At 38.7% G+C, this 21,951-nt stretch overlaps 1 protein-coding gene across 1 annotated transcript; it reads right to left on the minus strand.

Moving 5' to 3' along the window:
* Nucleotides 1–1,356: 1,356 nt before the first annotated feature.
* On the minus strand, nucleotides 1,357–21,278 carry LOC133987717 (zinc finger protein 239-like). The gene is made up of 5 exons (XM_062427164.1): nucleotides 20,816–21,278; nucleotides 19,504–19,634; nucleotides 9,639–9,770; nucleotides 4,225–4,291; nucleotides 1,357–2,573 (listed from the first exon to the last, which is right to left on the minus strand). Exons 1-5 carry the CDS (start codon nucleotides 21,108–21,110, stop codon nucleotides 1,609–1,611), a joined length of 1,590 nt encoding a protein of 529 aa, XP_062283148.1. The 5' UTR covers nucleotides 21,111–21,278; the 3' UTR covers nucleotides 1,357–1,608.
* Between the last annotated feature and the right edge of the window lie 673 nt (nucleotides 21,279–21,951).

Below are 21,951 nucleotides of genomic sequence, written 5' to 3' on the forward strand. Positions count from 1 at the left end.
TCCTGTTTATGTTGTCTTGGTGCTGGAAATGTGTTAGGTTGTTGTATCTCAATAAAACTATATATTGTAAATCATTTTTTAATTTAAAAAATAAAATTCTACATTTTTAATTTTTCTCTATTAAAATAACACAGAGACAACCAACCCCATAGTGTGAGACTACCAACCCCACGATGGGGACGGTTGTCACAAGTGCACAAGACATATTTGATGGTCCATCTCTTTTGCACAGAGTCACCTGAAGGAGAGTAAGACCTCTCTATTTCTACCTGACACTTTAGCCTTTCATTACAAATTACAATGGAATCTATTCAGTATACGGTTTATGAGGAATTCAAAGGAAAGTAAAAAGTGTGACTACCAACTCTCTGATCCAGCTCTCTCTCTCTCTCTCTCTCTCTCTCTCTCTCTCTCTCTCTCTGCATTTGGATTCCGAAAGTGAGTCGTTAATCCTGACATTACCAGTATAGATAGCTTTGGACATTTTCTGGCAGTAGCTTTAGTCAATCACACTGCCTTCTTTAACAGTCAGACTTCCCCTGGTGTCCATAAGATGCTTCTACTTCCTGGCTGGCTCCAAAATAGTTCAGTCATAGCAGTTTCCAATGAGTACAGAGAAAGTTTGGCCTCAGCAGATGAATGTGCATGAATGTGCATTTGACACTGGAATGTCTTCCAGTGTCAAATGCTGCACATACATTATTCTGCACAGTGAAGCTCAAACATCCAACTGTAGGACTAAGAAGAAAAACACATTTCTGAGTGTAGGTGGACTTTAACTTTTCACTTTGAGCATTTGCCTTTTGAATGTTGTAAAATGTTATTCCCCATTTCCAAATAGCCCATTTCCAATTTACATTCATCATCTCAATATCCAATTTTGCATTGTCTTTTAAAACTTTAATTCAATCCTTCAGTTGTAGAGTAAAATAGTTTGTATTGTTTTTTGTTTGTATGACCTCAAAGTAAAGACAGTGGTGAGTGTGAACATGACCTGCAACCATGATGACAGAGGTGTTGAGTCTACACGCCAGAATTAGTTCTAAAGTCTGCATCACTCACTTTTCATCAAACCTTTTCAAAGTTAACCTTAATTATTATGAGTTTAATGTGAAGACAAAAGTTTTTTTTTTCTTTTTACTTTATTTTTATTGACCAGAAATGCTTGTCAAGAATTTCCAAAGTAAATCAAAAGGGAAAAAAATAGTAGCATACAGTAGATAGTTCCCAACAATACAATAACCAGAGACAGTGCATTTCAAATATTAACCTATTAAAGGACGTGAGGACCAAATGGTGTGAAAAACAGATGACATGATATGATAATATTGATATTAATATTAATCATGACTTTATTTGTATAGTACTTTTTATACAAGAAATGATGCTCAAAGTGTTACAGCAAAAAAAGGAAATGCACCAAATTAAGTGCATCACACTGAGGAAATAAAAAGTACACAAAAAAATATAATAAATAAAAATAATAAACAGAATGTATAAAATCAATCAACATCAATATGAACACCTGAACAAATCCTTAGGGGTCTATGAGCCTTAGAGGGTTACATTATATAGAAGTGAGTCCAGCTGGTTATTTTGTAACATCCTCTACTTGTTGGTGTGAAGAGCTTGGTGCCTGATTAGGTTGCTATGAAAGGAAAAGTTCTTGCCACACTTGGAACAGTGAAACCTCTTCTCCCCAGTGTGGACACTCTGGTGGACCTTCAGGTTGGTGGAGGTGGAGAACTGCTTGCCACATTGGGGGCAGGGGAACGGTCTCTCCCCTGTGTGAACCATCTGGTGGCGCTTAAGGCTGCAGAACTGGCCGAAGCTCTTCCCACACTGGACACACTGGTATGGCTTCTCCCCTGTGTGTACGCGCTCATGGATGCGCAGCTGGCATTGATGAGCATAGCGGCGTGAGCAGAAGGTGCAAGCATACTGGAGGCAGGGCTGCTGCTGCTGCTGCTGCACTGACCCACACTCTTGATTCTGATTGGTAGATTGTTGATAAAGCTGGTTTTGATTAGAGAAGGTATCCGTTTGCTGAACTCCACACCAAGAATGCGTTTTTGAATGCGTTTGTTGTTGGGAGTCCACTGTCCCCATGGTAACAGGGGGGTTGTTAAAGATAGAAATGTGATTACTGTAGGCTCTGTTACCTTCAAACATCACCTCAGTGTGTGGCTCCTTGATCTGAATACATAGCAGTGGTTGACACTGTGACCTCTCACTGGCATTGTTCTGACCTCCGAGGGGTGTTAAGTCTTCTTCAACTCCCTCATGGCCGCCTCGTACAGGTGACATCGCAACACTGCAGCTGTCCTCCACTTCACGTGGAAGTGAGTTGCTGAGAATTTCGTGGAACATAGATGCAGAACTTGTTTGACCAGTTTTGAGAACAGTGGTGATACTGGAGGCAGGGTTTGCCCTTATTCGGCTCAATGACGACCTTCTTGATATGGTTTCTGGCGCCAACGTGGAACAAGATGGCTGCTCCATAGCTTCAGTCTCACTGCTCTCCTGCCACTCCAGCAGCATTTGAAAAGGACTATGTTTCTCTGCAGAGCTACCTGGTGAGCCGACAGCAAAGGAAAAAAATTAAGAAGGAACATGCAAGCTGCGTGTGTCATCATAACTACAAATGTGTATTCCTGATATCACTGTAGACTACTTATGAGCAGTTAATATGTTGAAAACTGTGAGAAAATACTGGAAGGCATAATACTACTACTACTACCACTAATAATAATAACAATGATAATAATAATACCTTTAATTTGTACTGCACTTTTCATTTGTAGTGAAACTCAAAGTGCTAAGCATTAAAAACATACTTCAACTTCAACTTTATTCATATAACACTTCACACACAACACAGCTGATCCAAAGTGCTCCACAAAGGAAAACATAAAAGCACAATAGAGGAGAAGAGAGATCAGAATGATGATCAAATACTGACAATAATATGAATTTAAAAAGTAATAATAGAAAAGCACAGTCACACATGATGACAACAACACAGATCTATAGAAGCTTCAGGTGAAATACCTGAAGCCAGAGAGTAGGAGTGCTTGGTTAGTCGAGGGGTTAAAGCGTGTGCCACATAATTGCAGCGTCCCTGGTTTGAATCTGAAATGGGACCTTTGTTACATGTCATTCCCCTCTCTCACTCCGTTTCCTGTTGGCCTCTAGAACACTACTGTTCTTACAAATAAAGGAAAAAATGCCCCAAGATAAATGTTTAAAAAGGAGTTCTGTAATATACAGGGGAGTAAGACTATTCAATACCTCATAAAAAATCATCAGGATTTTAAAATCAATTCTGTAGCTACCAGCCAGCCACTTTAGGGAGGACAGAATAGGAGAAATGTGCTCCCTCTTTTTTTCTTTTTTTTATCAGTTTGGAATAGTTGGAGACGAAATGAACAACACTGAGTGATACCAAAGTATAACCAGTTACTATAATCAAGGTGGGATGATTTGAAGGCATAGATGACTTTCTCCAGGTCAGAGTTTGGAGATGATGAGTAGCTGTATGAAACTTCATTTAACTACATCATTGATTTGCTTGTCAAATTTCAATCCTGAATCAAATATGACTCCAGGATTCTCCAAGTCATAGACATACATACATAGACAAAAAATAATAAAATATATATATATATATATATATATATATATATTTATTATCATTCTATAGTTTTATCTTCTCAATTTTATTTGTCTATTTATTTTGCCTTTTAGTCTTTCTTAACCCAGTTTTAGTCCAGCTTTTATTAAACATCTTCTATTTTACCTTTTTTTTGTCTTTTAATCTATTTTAACCTAATTTTTACTTTTAATAACATTTTCTCTTATTCAGTCTTATTTTACTTATTGAATTATTTTCTCCAGTTTTGTCTTTAATTTGTTCTTTGTTTTATTCATTTTTAAAAATTATTATTATTGTTATTTTTCTTTTTAATTGTCATTTGTTCTGTCTTATTATCAGCTCGTCAATCAAATAACTAAAGCACAAAGATTGATTGATGGACATGACAGACAGTGACCAGCTGTTCATAAAAATGGAACCATATATTGTTTAAAGATTTATGATTACACTGTAGTAAAGATAAAAGACCTTTCACAGCCATTTGTTGTATGAAATGTTTGGTGCAGTTTTAAATGACGGAATGGAAGTCCACAGGAGGGATATGACAGGCCAGGAAAACTAATGGATACCTTGCACTTCATCCATCTTTTCCTCCTTCCTCTGAGGGCTGCTGGTGTATTTCGGACATCCTTGGCCCTGGAAAGAGGAGGGAGGTGTTAAGGAAGTTATGAGATGAGTCCTCCAATCAACAGGTACAGTAGTACAGTAGTATTCTTTATAACAGGAGTTATTAAGTTGGTATGTTTATGCAGTTTCTTGCTAAATATGACAATCATTTTATCGAGATAGGATGTAACATGCTCATAATTAAATAAATATAAGAAATATCAATGCTTTAGCTGAATGAATCACAGATGGAGCCTTCTGATTATAATATTATCTTAATTTGCTCACAATACACTTCTTTCAAACTGCTGCAGTGAACTGTTGCTTCTGCTAAATACATGCAATACATACAAAATATGGTTTATTGGCATATTTACACTTGGTATGGATACATGAGTATAGACTTATGTGTGAATTCATCTCTGTTATTCTAAATCATTTTAAATTAGAAGTGCATGACAAAGAAGCCAAACACCTGATTCCATTATTCCCAGTGGATCACTCCATTACTAAATACACACTAAAGCTGAATTGGTGCTGACATGGTAACAATCAGTCACGTGAGGAGCAGTGAAGCATGCTGGATCTGAGCTGGGAGAAATGCTAATGATAGGCTATCATTTATCTGCCTCTCTGTTCTTCACACTGTACTGAAGAAGTGATGAGTGATTTCACTAAATATGAAATAATGTTTATTGGTGTAGATGTTCTTCTAGAGGTGTGCTGTGACTGCAACAGTTAAACTACAACACTAGTCTAGCTAACTAAAGTGTTAGACTAAATAAATAGTGTTTTTTTCCTTTTATTATGTGATATGTACTGTCTTGATGAATTCAAAACTGCCTGTTTAGCAGCTGGCCAATCAAGCTGCTTCTGCTGTAATTATTGATGGCAATTTGTTTAAAATCTTTTTGTATCATTAAATCATTTGTTTTCTACCTTGTATCATTTAAATTCAATTAAATATAATTATAGATCATATTTTTTAATTTAGTTCTTCTTTTAACTTAGTTTGGTCAACTACTACTAGTGAGAACACAGCAGACTCCGTCTCTGCCTGTTTACTGGTGTTTGGTTCATTATCCTGTAATCTAATCAACCCTCAACTTTAAATCTATTCTCTCAATCACTTTCTCACTATCACTATTAGTGATGAGGTATTATGTGGTCTGTTTACACACAAACATTTCATGCGTCAACACAAACAGGCATATACTGTATATGATGAGAAGACTCATCTCAGAGTCTTCTCATCATATATGGTAAATAGTAGTTTACCACTGTATGGAGTTACATTTCAAAGAGAGGAATTTTGGGGTAATTGTTTATGGTTCTTAGTTTGAAGTAGGCAGGGCTCATCAATTTCTCAGCACCAGTCAGATCTTAGCTGGTTATTGAGTGTTAAAAATATGTATAGTGTAATTTTTTCTGACTTAAACCTTCAATATTGTGTATTTTATCAGGATTGTTTAATAACATATATCTAAAAAGCTCTGCTTGAACTAAAATGAAGTTATCTGATGATTATTAGATTGAAGTTTGGGGCTGTGGATGAATCATTTTCATTATTATCAATCTACTTTAAATGTTCTCGATTGATTAGTTGTTGGTTAATAACATTTCATGAAATAATGAAAAATGTCCATTAGTTTCAGTTTTTCACAGAGACCAAGGTGAGGTCTTCAAATTTTGTGCAAAATATTTTCCAAAACTCAAGCATATCATATTTACTATCATAAAAGACAGACAAATATGATTTAAAATATGTACTGCAAGCCAAACCAGGCCTAAACTTCCAACGGGTTTATGCATCTGGGATTTTTTTTTTTTTTTAAACATAAAAAGGATTTAAAGATGTTTCCTGAACTTGTGGTATTCAAGTGGTGTAGCTACTTAAGGTCAGTGTGCAGGGAGTGTGCGGTCGAGAAAGAGAGAGAGTAACTGAAGCTCTGCTCACACACATCAGGGCTTCAGGACAGACCCCAAATAATCTGTCCCAACCAAATAATCTCAAAATAAAAATAAAAGTATATCAAATTTTAGAACAAACCCATCAAATCATCAGGTAAATTCAAATTTTATTTGACCGTAAACAGAGAGTACATGGTGGGAGAGTACCTGACCACTGTGGAAAATGCTGACAATCTGCAGACTGCCTCCATAGAAATCCAACAGACTACCCATAGAGCCAAGCTGTGTTTCATTTGTTATGAGAGAGGCTGAGACTGAATCTCACTTCCTACTACACTGAGACAAATGTAAGGATTTGGGAGAGGCTTTCTTTGCAAAAATAATGAATACATATCCAGAGTTTATCCATCCAATCACCAGAAACTGTCCTATCTATAGGGGAAGAAAAGTCAGTGTGTAGTAACAGCTGCATTAATATACTCTATAGTAAATGAGTGATTACATCTGTTTTAAAAAAATCCTTTCATTATATTGTATTCCATATGATTGTTGATTTCAATATTGTATATTATTTGCTAACGATAAAATAATTGCACTGCTTTGGTAATATGTTTCTGATCTGTAATGCCAATAAAGCTTATTTTAATTTAAATGAGTGAGACTTCACAAACTGGAGGAGTGAAAAACAACAGATGCTATGAGAGACCTGCAGCATACTCAGCTGCACAATGTGACTGCTTGTCACATAATTAAAACCTCACTGAATATGACCAATAATTATCTTGACATAGTGTATTGTACTGTGATTATTTGATCTCTGCCATTGATTGTCAATATAATGGTATTGTTGTGACTATAGTGCAGTTACACACACACACACACACAGTCCAATATTATTCATCTATAAATGTGATTATATAGTATAGTTACATACACACATGCAGTGGTTTAAGGACTAATTATGAAGTTAGACTGGCTAAACCAATCTACAGTCATCAAACAATCTTTCACAAACAAGCATACACACACGCAAAGAAAACCACACACACAAACAAACAGACGCACACAAAACATATGTTTTATGTTTTCTGCAATTGTCTTTTTATTTATTCATTGATTTATTGTATTGAATGTATTATATTATTCTGGACGCTTTGGCAAAACTGTTTATCTGACACTGGAGGAGAGAAAGAGAGAGAGAGTGTTACTGTGTGTGTGTGTGTGTGTGTGTGTGTGTGTGTGTGTGTGTGTGTGTGTGTGTGTGTGTGTGTGTGTGTGTGTGTGTGTGTGTGTGTCAACCAGAGCAACCCACATGCCATCCGGACACAGACTGAGCAAGTACAAAGTAGGAGACTTTCTGCCAAAAACAAGAACTGAGACCCGGGGAGACATGAGAGCAGCTTTGTGTGTTTACAGCAGAGAGCATGAGAAGAACAGACGTCTCACTCTGCTGCTTAAAGACACTTAAAGTATATAATTGTAATGGCTTTCATTTAACTAAGTATTGTTAACATTAACCACAGATTTACTAAGATCTCAAATAGTGGGTACTAAATTGCGTGCACAGTGCAATAGATTGCGTGTTTTGTTTGCGTGCGTTTTGCAGGTGATCTACTAGAATAACTGTAAATGAAAACAGGTGCAACAGGCTGGAGACAGCAGTATTTAAATGAGGGTTTTGTGTCTTTATGGAGAGTTTGGACGAGCAGAAAGCTGCAAGAACAAAATGAAATGTGATCAGGTTCTAGTGGAAGAGGTTAACTAATATATTGAGTTATAACAAAAACTAATATTACCAGAAAAACCCACATATGGAGAGTATTAGTGACAAAGTCAATGCTGTTAGTAAAACCACAAATATTCCACTCCTAAAATATTAACACAGATGGAAAAACTCCGTCCTGTGTGTATTCTGTCATTGTGCCTCCATCTCCTCCTCTCTACAGTAACAGAAGTCATGTATGCACAGTGCGCAGCCGGTTAATACCTGTCCTTCAAAAGATAGGGTCCAAAATGACCTTCAGGTTTGGTAAATCACAATGCGTGTGTTAAATAACATATTTACATTTTCTCCTCCCTGTATTTTGCACACTGGGGTTAAAACGTCTCATATTACATATTCATTATGACAAACGTACTAAATGGACAGTATGTATTATCTTGCACAGTTGAAAGACGCAAACCTCAGTGCGCTGCGTTAGTAGATCAGCTTGCACATTTTTTGCGGGTGATGTCAAGTTTGCACGTTTCTACACACGCAGACCTTTAGTAAATCAGGCCCTTAGTATTTCACAAATTAATTGTTTTTTTTGGACGAATGTGGGAACTGAAAATGATTTAAATGATTTCTGTGATCAACTGATTTGACTCGTTTTTTCACCTCAATGTGATTTAGATTCTTGGGATTTTCTTTCAGTCATCTCTCACATCTTGTGCTGTTTTGAATGAACAATGGAGCACTCTGAAAAATAAGTCTCAACTGGTATTAAAAGTCAAGCAGTAAGTCTTGTGTAAAATTGTCTTCAGAGAAAACAGGCTGTACAACTTCAGTGCAATAGGGCTGTGAGAGCTCTGATGTGTCTCATCAGTGCTGGATCTTCTGGTGCCTCTTGAGGTTGCTGGGATGGGAGAAGCGGCGGTTGCAGATGGAGCAGCTGAAAGGCCTCTCGCCTGTGTGCACGTTGCGGTGGATATCCAGTTGGCTCTGGCACACGAAGCTCTTGCTGCACACCAGACAAGTGTAGGGTTTCTCCCTGGTGTGCCTGGCCATGTGCTTCTGCAAGTCGGACTCCAGGAAGAAGCGCTTGGTGCAGCTGGTGCAGCCATATGGCCGCTCCATGGTGACAGCGTGGTAGAACGCCAGATGGAGGCTGCTGGAGCAAGGTTTCTGGTAGCTGTGGCTGGGCTGGCTGACAGGGTGGTGCAGAGCAATGCTGGATGAGCTGGCCTGGTGGACTGTGTGTACATCACTGGAGGTAGTTACACCACCGGATGCTCCTGGAGTATCATGACAAGGGAAAACAGACGCTGCCACATGCAATGAACTCTGTCCTGTTGATTCCAGCCCAACACACTTAATCATGGGTGATGTAGTTTGTTCATGTATGTCTCTCCCTCTGTCTGTTTTTCTGTTGCTAGGGTCTAAAGCTATGTTCCCTACATCTGACCACTCACACTCCTCTGCCTCTTTGTCTAACGTGCCCTCTCCATCTATGACTATCACCTCTGACAGGGAGGACTTGGAGGTGAGGCTGCTGGTGTCTAAGGCAGCGTCATTATATTTCCTGCCATCATCACAGGAAGTCAGAGTGTCTGAGCTTGCAGGTGGCTGACTCTCCCCTGCTCTGACATGACCTTGAGTTAACTCCAGCTGGGGATTGTGGGTAGTGTTGCTGCTGCTGCTGCTGCTGCTGTCTGTTTCAGCTGTCCTGCCGACAACAAAGGTGACGATGTTGGATCCACTGACCTCCATTTCGCTGTGGTGTCTGGCTGGCCGGGTGTCGCTGGAGTCCTTGTCGTCGGGGTCAGCGTTTGTAATGCTCTCAAATGCTCCCTCCACCTTGACAATCAGTAGCTCCTCCTCCTCAGGTTCTGCTGACTTTAAGGACAAAGAGAGAAGAGCATTAACAGTTATGTCCACAATGTTCACATTTTTGAGTACTGAGGACTGATGACGAGGTTGATTATTACTGCCTACAATAATCCGATTATAACACAACATATGGACAATGAGGCCCACATGCTGTACTTAACACATCCCACAATCAGGGTGCTGACAGTGTGTTGAAGAGCTACAGACTGGATACTTAGTAGACCACAACGGGTCAAATTATCTATGCATTTGTATAAAACACAGTGGGCCAGATTAGCTTAACATGTTACTTTCTTGAGAAAAGAAAGAAAATAATAACATATATAGTACAATGATAGAGATATACTGCATGTCATATAATGCAATAAGCCTGTGTAATAAATCACAGGGTTCCCACTCTTTTCTAGAGATCATGTTTCAGGACGTTTCCACAAAGGAGGTTCAACAAACTCTGAGTCTAACCCTGAACTCTGAGTTGACTTACTCTGAGATGGAACACTGAGTATCTGGCTCCAGAACAGCTGATCTGAATTAGTTCAATCAACTCTGAGTATGTTCACCTTTAGTTCACTTTGATTTCATTCATAGTTGATGTAGGCTATTAAACAAGGTTTATATTCATTCTGTTGCTATTTCAACATGAAGTAATTTAAACCCCCAACAGAAAGCTGTTTTAACACATATGTCCTCTCACTTAGAATCCTACTTACTAGATTAACATTTTACACAATTTTAACACTTTTATTTAACAAATTTTTACTTATTTTATACATATTGGAGTCATTGATTTTAAGACTAAAATGTGACGATGTGTACATGAATACTCAATAAAATACTTCCTAAAATAAGATTTGAGCTCTGCTCTGCCAACAGAAAGAAGGCAGAAGATCGCAAAATGGGTGGAGGGCCTCCACCACCTCTGACAGAGGCTGAGGAGCTGGCCCTGAGCATTTTATATATATATACACACACACACCGATATATACAGCGATCAGGCATAACATTATGACCACTGACAGTTGAAGTGAATAACACTGATTATCTCTTCATCATGGAACCTGTTAGTGGGTGGGATATTAGGGTCAATGACGTAAGGATTTATTTAAAAATAATAAATATAGGAATATCTATTGCAGTAATTCAAACATTAAGAAAGGTTGAGTACACAAATTCATATGAAAATAGTAAATTAGGTGTTTTATGTGTTTTTCCATCTCAATGAATTAGAACTGACCTTAAAAAAGTCACGTGGTGCGACCATGATCTATCTTAAAATAAATTAATTTAAATGTTTCGAAACAAATTATTTGCATGTCCTTTAAGTTTTTGTAAATAATAATCTCATATTTATGTTCTATTATGTCAAAGTTGCCTTCTGAAATGTATGTAAGACTTATTTTTCCTGTAAATTGCTTAAAAATGATTAAAAAAAATTAAAAATTCAATTCAGTTAAGCGTACTGTATCAGGGATTAATATTAAATTGTGATATTTTACTCTGAATTTAATACAGTTATTGGTATTATTGGTCGCACCACATGATATTTTGTCACTTTAAATAACAGAAAAATGACTAATAACTTGTGGTTTTTGAAAAGTTAAAGTGATTTCATATAAAGGAAAGGTACTACATATATATGTTATTTTTTTAATCAATTTAAACCTTTTTCTAACTGAAAAAAATGCAGTTAGACTGAAAATGTCATAGTCACGTCATTGACCCATTAGGCAGCAAGTGAACATGTTGGCCTCAAAGTTGATGTGTTAGAAGCAGGAAAAATGGGCAAGCGTAAGGATTTGAGCAAGTTTGACAAGGGCCAAGTTGTGACGGTTAGACAACTGGGTCAGAGCATCTCCAAAACTGCAGCTCTTGTGGGGTGTTCCCAGTCTGCAGTGGTCAGTATCTATCAAAAGTGTAGGGCTGTAATCAACCGAAGAAAATCTTGGTCGACTGAAGTCCTGAAATTTCGACTAAAAATCGACTGGTGTATCAGTGTTTCCTTAAGTACATTCAGCAGCAGCGCCCCGCCGCTGTTAAATTATCAGCGCCGCTGCAAAAATGACTGCTTTAAGTAACGTGACGTTAACTATTTTGATCACTTGCTCAATTTCATTAGAAGTTGCTAGCAGCTAGTTAACCATATAACTTCGGTTTTGGCTTTGGTGTAGGCTTCATAACACAACCTGCCCCCTCCCTTCATAAGCTACTGAAGTAGGGGGAGGATAAAAGCAGACAACCCAACTCTCCCGCATATTGATAGCGGCTCCTTGACGCCTGCAAATGAGACAATCTCCTGGAATCTGGAGCGAGCAAGCAAGAGCGCGCACTAGAGAGTGACTGCGCGTGTATGTGTGTGACTATCAATGCAGCACGTGTGAGAGCACAGCGTCCTGATAGATCTGTGTTGCTGCTTATTAGACCAATCGCACCAAAGTCTTCTAAAGTGTAAGAGCAGTTCACACTACATACAACTAGAAAGTGTGTGCTGCATCCTGCCGAGGGCGGCACGAAGCGCGTGTGCGCACGTATGCACGTGCACAAAAAACGATCGGTTATCTATCACTTTTGCGCGTCAATCAATGATATAATGTCACCGTGTGGATCATTAACCTTATTATCATTATAGTTAGTGAACTATCAGCTTCTACCTGCTCAGATCTCACAGTCAGCAGCAGGAGATGAGGAGAGCAGCAGTTAGTAGCTATGTATGGAAGCCTAATGATGGTAAAAGTTAAACTGGTAACTACAGAAATAAACCATTATTATTATTTATCCTTTATTTATTGTTCCAACAGCTCAGGTTGATTGAACAACAGAAAATACCTCTTTTTGTGTAGCATACATGTGTATGTTATTTTGTTAAAGGTATCAGACATTAACATTTAGTTGTTTTGTTTAAATCATTATTTATCATTTAATATTATTTTAACAGCTCAGGGACGTCCAAGCAGCAACATGTTGTTTGAGCAATTTTTTGCATTGTCAATTTGATATAATGTTTTGTTTTTGAATGAAGGGTTGGAAATTTAAAAAAAAAATTGTTTATATCCGATTCATCGATTAATCGAAAAAATAATTGACTGATTAATCGATTATCAAAATAATTGTTAGTTGCAGCCTAACTTCCTCCACATAAATATATATATATATATATATATATATATATATGTACACGTATATATGTGTGTGTTTGTGTGTGTGTGTGTATACATATATATGTGTGTGTGTGTGTATACATATATATGTATACATGTATACACACATATTTATATATATATGGCCGGAGAATGTTAAGAAATGATGTAGTGTAATGAAAAGTGATACCGTTCTAACAGATATTCATCTCGGAATGAGATCCAATTGAGCCCTGAAAATCCTCTCCCGACTTACGGCATTGCAAATTAATTCTGCCTCGATATCTATCAGATTGCGAAGAAATGGACAACCCATGTCTGGCAGGTACAAACTCAGGGTTTCTTATAGAATGTGTTACATTCACAGAGTCAGTTAACATGGTGACTGACTCAGAGTTTCAGTTACCTCTCTTTCTGGGACGGATAACACAGAATTTAAGAATATACATTTACAGAATATAAATAAAGACTGGTTGAATGATTGAAAATGCCCACAGTCACAACCTTTCACAATGGAGGTAAAGCTACTGTAAAGTGAGAGTAGTGTTTGCTGCCAGTGACTCATCAGTTTATTACAACATACTTTAATATTAAGTTTACTAGTAATATTAAGTTAACTGAGTTTACTGAGGCTAAACACCCACTATGAGACACCGCTACAAAAGTTGAACATTTATGGTCCATTTAACCATGACAATGCAGCACTGAAGAGACAATGCTAGCAAAGTAAAACAATACTGTTAGCCAGCACTTAGTCAATACTTGACTGTAGGGGTGGGTAAAAAAATCGATACGGCAATATATCGCGATACTTTGCTGGCCGATAAAATATCGATTTGTTCAACTCCAAATATCGATACTTTGTTAAAATGATGATTGATTGGTGTTAAGACGCGCTGTGAATACAGTAGGGTTTCTTTGCCTCCAGTCCGGTAGATGGCGCCTAAGAGCCACTCTGCTGTGTGGTGCATGCATTTCTGTGCTAGAGGAAGCTGCTTATTTACGATCAAAATGGCTAATAACTTGATAACACCACCGCAATTTAAAGCCGAAGTGTGGAAGCACTCCGGCTTCCAAATGAAAAACAAAGAAAAAAGGGAGCTCGACAAAGACAACGCTGTCTGTAGAATTTGTTTCGTGCGGGTAAAATATTGTGGAAACACAACAAACTTGCGAGTTCATCTCTTGAGACACCACGCTGAGGTGTTGAAGCAGCCGCCAAAACCTCAACCGAACCAGACGACGCTACACAACTTTTTGCCCTCCACCTCACCTCGCGCACAGCGCATAACAGAGGCGATTGTGCACTTTATCTGTAAGGATTTACGCCCTTATAGCGTCGTTGATAATGCTGGATTCAGGTGGATGCTGCACACTTTAGAGCCACGTTACAAGATACCACAACGAGGGTACATGGTGGACACAGCTGTACCCGCGATGTATGAAGAGGTGAAGAAAGCGGTTAAAACATCCCTTGGCGCTGCGCAACGAGTTGCATTGACCTGCGACGGATGGACCTCCAGAGCCACACAGTCGTATGTGACCATAAAGTCCCACTACATCTCCGACGACTGGGAAATGGTTACGCATGTTTTGCAAACGAGGGCAATGCATGAGAGCCACACCGGCAGTAACATCGCGGATTTGCTGAAGAGGGCCGTGGACGAATGGGGCATTCAGGATAAGGAGCTATTATTTATTTTGATTAGAGGAACAAAAGGGCTATTCTGCACTTTATTTTCTTATACTTTTTTACTGCATGCACATAGGTATTTTATTTTCATTTGAACTTCAGTTCAGATTTCATACTGTGAAAAACTACTGTGCACTTTATTTCAGTTTTCAGCTCAGTGTTTCAGCTGTAAGAAATAAGAAATAAAACAAATATTGTTAATGTTTCATTCATTGAAATAAAAAATAGCTGTTATGAATGAAATGGTTTTGACTCAATTTGTCCTCTGATCAATATAATCTGAAATACATAAACTCTTTAAATCGCAATATCGTGATATGTATCGTATCGTGACCCAAGTATCGGGATACGTATCGTATCGTGAGGTTCATGCCAATACCCACCCCTACTTGACTGGCATATAGATGGGCTGCCATTCATAGCTTTACCCTGGCATCACATTCATTATTATCAAACGGTCTCAAAAATGACCAACACACATTTGAAGCATTGCTCCTGACCAGAGAATCAAACCTTTGCAGGCAAAAAAAGGCTAGCAAGAACAACAACCTTATTAACTGAACCAAACATGCTAATCACTTTAACATTATTCAACAAGAAAGCAACGTTAATCTATAAACTAGGCCTGCGACTAACGACTATTTTGATAGTCGACTAGTCAACGATTATTGAAACGATTAATCGACTAATCGGATCAGTGGTGGTTCTAGCTTGTAAGGCGCCCCGGGTGAACTCCCCTTCAGCACCATCCATATATATAGATCAATAGATAGAAATAACCATAAATACCAAAATGATATATAATCATGAATACAAAAAATGAAATACAAGAAATAGAAACAATTTTTGTATATACATAGAAGTATGCTATTTTAATTATTAGGAATTATAACATATTGCTAATAAAAGTAAACTGCACAAATCCTCTATCACACACAAATAGAACAACACATTTATAAATCAATATTACCATCCTCCAGCAGTGTCAACCAAGAGTCAAGACTAAACCAGGTGGTGTGAAGACTGATTTTACATTATTAGGGACCGAGCCGAAAGGCAAGAGGGGGAGGACCTGGAGGCAAGGACCCTATTGTATTTGTGTCGTTTATTATTATTATTCTACCGCCTCTTTGAGCCTTAACTTGACCCCCTAAACCTGCTCCAAAACTCACCAAATTTGGAACGCACATCAGGTCTTCGATAAAATGGTAAAACAAACAACGTCGAACTCTCTAGATTTTAGAAGCCCTCAAAGGTCAAGTGCCCAAAAACCCTCGCCAAAACGCTCTCATAGACAATGAATGGGAGGAGAGTCTAATGCCACTTTGACCCTAAATTTGACCACCTAAACATGCTCCAGGACAGACCAAATTCAACACGCACATCAGGTCTGGCCATAAATTTGATACAATTGAAAAATTAACCCCAAAAGTGCCAAAATGGGCTCTCTAGCGCCACCTAGAAACAGTAAAACGGCCACTACGCCTGATAGGAATATCGTAGAAAGATCAAACCAAAACTCAATTGTTTGTCTTATCAAGACCTACAAATCACGCGCTGACACCCCTGACCTAAATCCAACAGTAAGTGCACAGTTTGCCGTTACATGTGGGATTTTCTACGATTTTTCAGGCTTTTCAAAATATATATATTATTCCTGCATACTTTCAGCTATAGACTTCATTCAAACGGCAAAATGTAGCCACAAGTCTCATCTATAGATGTGTGTAATTTGGTCTGGCTATGTTTTATACTTTTTGATCTGCGGCCCCACATGTGCACCCTGTTCCTCTCCCATTCAATCCCAAATCTCCATTCTGTCTGCCCATGCTCTGTTGTCATGCTCTGCAGTCGTTAACTACCACGGCAACGACTGTGTGTGTGTGTGTATGCAGCTGGCTGAGCCAGGTTATTTGTGGTCTTAGTGTGCCACCCAGTGGAGAAAACTTGTAATGATACCTGATAAGGAAGTTTTCTGATTATTGTTCAAGTTTATTGACTGTATTATTATGATTTTAGATATCTGTGCAGTCTGTCAACTATTTCACTGACATTGCTGTCTAAGTCTAGATCAAACACGAATTACATGAGCATGAACTACAAACATATCTACAGGTTTCACTGGAAATAAGTTCCTCTCCTGTTTGACTCATCCAAGTGTTGGAGGTTCATTTCAGTTGTTCAGTCTATATGTCTACACAGACAGAGAAAGGCAGAGAGAGAGAGAGAGAGTGTGAGTGTGTGTGTGCGCGTGGGCATGTATAAGTCTGTATGTGTGAGTGTGTGTGTATATGTGTGAGTGTGTGTGTTTGTGTGAGTGTGTGTGTATTTGTGAGTGTTAGTGTGAGTGCTTGTCTGTATGTGTGAGTGTGTGTGTGTGAGAGTGTGTGTACATGTATGAGTGTGTGTGTGTATATGTATGAGTGAGTGAGTGAGAGTGTGTGTGTGTGTGTGTGTGTGTGTAACGTATATCTACTTATTGCAGTGTCCGATAAATGTCCCGGTCTGAATGCATCTAAATGCACCTGACGGAAACCTTTCCGCTTCGCTGCGGCCCGACGTGCACAAGGTCCCGCCCAACGCTGCTCGCAGCTTTAATTCTTAATGATTTTACTCACAACCCAGAAAAAATACAACAAAGTGTCTGAAACTACATATTCACAGTATGAACTGGGGTTTATTTGGTGTGACTGATTTTAACTTTTGCATCATTAGGCTACCATACAAAATATTGACATAACCGTCAATTATCGACTATTAAATTCGTCTGTGACTTACTTTGTCATCGATTTTTGTCAACAACATCAACAAATCGTTGCACCCCTACTATAAACTAACACAAACTACCACACTTAATAGCCAGCAGTGACTAATATTTACATTTGAAGCATTATGTAACTCAATTTTTTCAGCCATTTATTTTGTAACGTTACATTTTGTCATCCAGCCTGCAGGTCACCTGGGGGGCCATTTCAAAATTCCCTCGTCCATAAACTCACGTTACAATTTGAATGTTAATATGACCATTAACATCACTTAGCCCTGCTGTCAGTGTCATCTGTTTGGGGGAGTTCTGATAGGAAATGGTTAAATAATTTCCAGGACAGCACAAGATTTTCCAGGACATTTTTCCATGTGTTTTCCATGACTGCAGAACTGCTCAACTGTTTTCCAGGTTTTCCAGAGACACATGGAACCCCGATCCAAGAGAACACTACTTTATTCTGATTCTGAATGTTGAACAACATGTCTTGATCTACAGCACCACATCCTACCAGCTCCCTATCAACTGTGCATAGAAGTTACAACATAAATGGAACAAAAAAAGTCAATCAATCAAACATTTCCTTTGAAACAAACAGTTCAGTTGCTTTTTCGGTATTGACCAGGAACATCAGCAAGTTCAGGTTTCCCTATTTTAGCAGCAAGTCAGCTATCCAGATCCTGGAAACCCTCAAGTCAAAGTTCATTTAAAGTATCTGATTTCATTTCTCTGTATTTCTCTCTAGCAGTAAATATTTATGACTAATGGCCAGAGTTCAGATCAATGATTCACAACAGAACAGAACAGTTTCAGTACGTTGCAGTAGTGTGAACTGATTAGTTGCAGAGCATAGGGGCATAGAGGTCTATTTAGCCACTCAGGAAACAGCACAGGGCATGACAGTTGGTGGTGATAATGCTACCCTGGCTTCAAGCTCCTTACACTTGGACCACACTGCCTACCTCTACCTCAGCAGTGCATGTGTGTAGCCGAACTGCTGCGGCACACACAGTGTTCACTAGGGCTGCAACTAACGACGATTTTGATAGTCAACTAGTCATCGATTATTGAAACAATCAATTGACTAATCGGATCAGTTGCGGCTCTGGCTTGTAAGGCGCCCCGGTGAACTCCCCTTCAGCACCCACCATATATATATATATAACAACCATAAATACCAAAACTATATACAATCATGAATACCAAAAATGAAGTACGAAGAATAGAAACTATTCTAGCATACAAATATATGCAAGTTATTTCAATTATTACGAATTATAACATAATGCTAATAAAATAAAAGTAAACTGCACAAATCCTACATCACACAAATAGAACAACACATTTATAAATCAATATTACCATCCTCCAGCAGTGTCAACCAAGAGTCAAGACTAAACCAGTTCACCTTGGTGGTGTGAAGACTGATTTTACATTATTCTTAATGATTTTACTCACAACTCAGAAAAAATACAACAATGTGTCTGTGAAACGACAGATTCCCAGTATGAACTGTGGTTTATTTGGTGTGACTGATTTTGCCATCAATTTCTGTCGACAACTTACTGACTAATAATTGCCCCCCTAGTGTTCACACTGACAGCTGCCAGCCCTGTCTTTCAACATAGAGTTTGACTTTGATAATGTCCATCAATAATAAAATGTTTATTACCTTATTTAGTTGAGACAAAATAAGGTTCAGCAGCGTGTGGTCAATTGTGAAATATGTGTCTGATTGGGGCTACTTCTCTGTCAGCCACATATACTCCTCACACAGGACGGGTTTTTTTAATTGATTATATTGATAATTCTGTCAGTTAAACCCCTGCTGTCACTGCTCCAAGTGAAGAAAAATCCCTCCAGATGAAACCAAGTTCTTCAAACAAGCCAAATACACAATAAACCTTCACACTAAATTGACAACAAATAACTGTCAGTAAGGAAACAACACCAAACAACAGCAAATCTCAGTCTGAAAGCAGGTCAAACAAGGAGTCCCAGTTTGAACTAATATCACAGAAAGTGAGCAGGAGTGGAAAGAAGAAGCTCTGTGTGTCACTGACTACAGTGCTACTAAAAGATAAGGATATCACAGGATAGCTTTAATGAAAATGTCTATTACTGTTTATTGTACTGTGGAGTAGTTACCTCTATTTTAGTGGTGGTCACGACCTCCTGATCTGGGTCCTGATCCAGGTTGATGGACTGGCTCTTCTGCAAAGAGTGCTGTGCCGCTGGCCCTCTGTTTAGAAACCTGGTCCTGCCCTGAAGAGCCGGGCCTGTCAGAAGAGTAGAAAAATGATGGGCCATTAATTCAGCTCAACTCTATATAACATTCTATGAACATGACACATTGTTGTCTATCTGGTGAAAATGTACCATTTGTGTTGTGTTGTGTCTGCCCAGCAGTAAAAACAACAAAGGAACACATCTTATTAGTGACACTGGCTGCAGCATTCTGCATTATTTGACACTTTGTTAAACTCTTGTATTACAGCAGGGGTACAAAGCGCTACAACCCCAACTAGTTGAGGCAGATGGCTGTCCACTTAAGAGCCTGGTTTCTTCCTGTTAAAAGGGAGTTTTTCATGCCGCTGTCACCAACTGCTGCTCATGTGGGAATTTTGGGTCTCTTTAAATTAAATAAAGAGTATGGTCTAGACCTGCTCTATGTATAAAGTGCCTTGAGATCACTTTTGTTGTGATTTGGTGCTATATAAATAAAGATTGATTGATTGAAATAATAGTCTTGATAGTATAAAGACTTGTGGAATTATCTCTGTGTTGCTTTCAGGTAGAAGTGCAAAAAAACATGCAACAACAGCAGAAGTCATGTGCTTGAGTCTGCAGCCACCACTGAGTGTATCTACCAGCTGATATAAACTCTTCTGTCTATAATTTTAGAATGTAGGGAAATTTGAAATAGGGCTGATCATCTCAAACGAATTATTTGAATTGATTAATTGAAAAAAGTGTTTCTGTACAATGTATACAATTGTTACATCGTACAGTCACATTACAGGATAAGCAAAAATTTAACTTTTAGCCAAAAAATATATACGCCGCTTTGAGTCACGACAGACCCGTAAACTTTGACGTCACGTGATTTGTTAGACAACATGAGCACCTGCTGCAGGTTCCGGTGGCGAGCTGTCTCTCACTGTGTCACTGTCAACTTAATGTCACCTCTATTTTGTCAGTGCTATACAGATACTACATTCAACGCTGTGTATTGGGTTGGAGGAATAATATATATCTGAGAGATGGATGTCTCAAAACCACTAGTGCAGATGAGAAAATGTGTTTGTAATTTGGGCCAATCGGTCCTTTAAAGTTGACGATGAAATTACATAATTATACATTTGTTCATAATTTCGATTTAACCAGAATACCAACGAATGAACATATTCGGAAAAGTTAGTGGAGTGTCGTTTTCGTGTTAGGCACCGGGGTTTCATACCTGCCAGAGTACCCCTGTCCTGCTGGGTAAGGAGGCGAACCCCGGGGAAGCGGCTGCTGATGGAGCTCTCTGTTCCCCTCACTCTCTCCGCTCGGTACCGGGCGATCTGCAGCTCCAACAGTTTGATTTTCCGCCGCAGAAACTCGTTCTCCTTCTGACTCCGGGACATTTCCAGGTGGACCACGGCGTATCCGTCATCCACAACTTTGCAAATTTCTGCGACGGCGGAGTTAGCTAACATCTCCATGATGGAGGCTATCTGAGAATGGAAGTCCATGGCAGTCGACATTGTCATTTCGAGCGTAAACAGTCGGTCTCTTTGTTGAAGAAACGGGCGTTTGTCCAAATGACACTGGCGGGAATTTAAAAAAACAAAAAAAACGTTGCCGCACTACCTAAAATCCATAACTGACTGGTTATACTTGTAAAGAATAAAAAAGAAAAACTTCACCCTGGCTGCGGAGTCTTTGTTTTTGATATGTCGGCTGCGCGGAAGCACAAATTGTGCCATTTCTTCCTAGCAGGAACTATGGATACAGTAAAACAGCGCCCCCTCGGTCCAAAAGCGGACCTGCAACACAGCACACACACCTCACACTTTGCGGTATATATAGTTTCGTTGAGCACCCAAGGAAGTGCAGTGTCAAGGGTGAAGGTGTCTTGAAATGATTTGCTTATTATACCACATATGACAGTCTTGGCTTTCTCCCCCCTTTTTTTCCTTGACTATATTATCTTAAGTTTTTCAAAACATTTACATCCAACGAGTTAGATGGACTTCTAGATCACCCCAATCAATCCATACACAGAGCAAAGCAAACAACAAGCAAAAGTAAGAAAAAGAAGACATTTAACATAGTTAAATGTTATTTTGACCACTGTTTCATCATAGATATTCACACTCACTTCAGAATAAGGTTAAACACAGTAATCTATTCTTACTCCACTTAAAAATGGTCCACAAATCTGGGTAAACTCACCAGAGCCAGTTTGTTGTACCAGATTTTTTCCAGGTATAGTGAGGTAGTTTTTCATTCAGCCACTATTTATTTATTTTTCTGTACATTAAAAGATAGCAGAATAGCATCTACAGATCAGACAAAAAGAGCCATCCACCTCTGTCTTTCTATTATAGT

The sequence above is a fragment of the Scomber scombrus genome, chromosome 2 (assembly GCF_963691925.1).
Source record: "Scomber scombrus chromosome 2, fScoSco1.1, whole genome shotgun sequence".
In the NCBI taxonomy this organism is placed as follows: domain Eukaryota; kingdom Metazoa; phylum Chordata; class Actinopteri; order Scombriformes; family Scombridae; genus Scomber; species Scomber scombrus.

Coding starts and splice junctions, on each gene's coding strand:
- LOC133987717 (XM_062427164.1), bottom strand. CDS start 21,110: ATGACAATGTCGACTGCCATGGACTTCCATTCTCAGATAGCCTCCATC. Junction 19,635..20,815: donor GGACAGGGGTACTCTGGCAG/GTATGAAACCCC, acceptor CTCTTCTGACAG/GCCCGGCTCTTCAGGGCAGG. Junction 4,292..9,638: donor GACACCACAGCGAAATGGAG/GTCAGTGGATCC, acceptor TCCTCTTTCCAG/GGCCAAGGATGTCCGAAATA.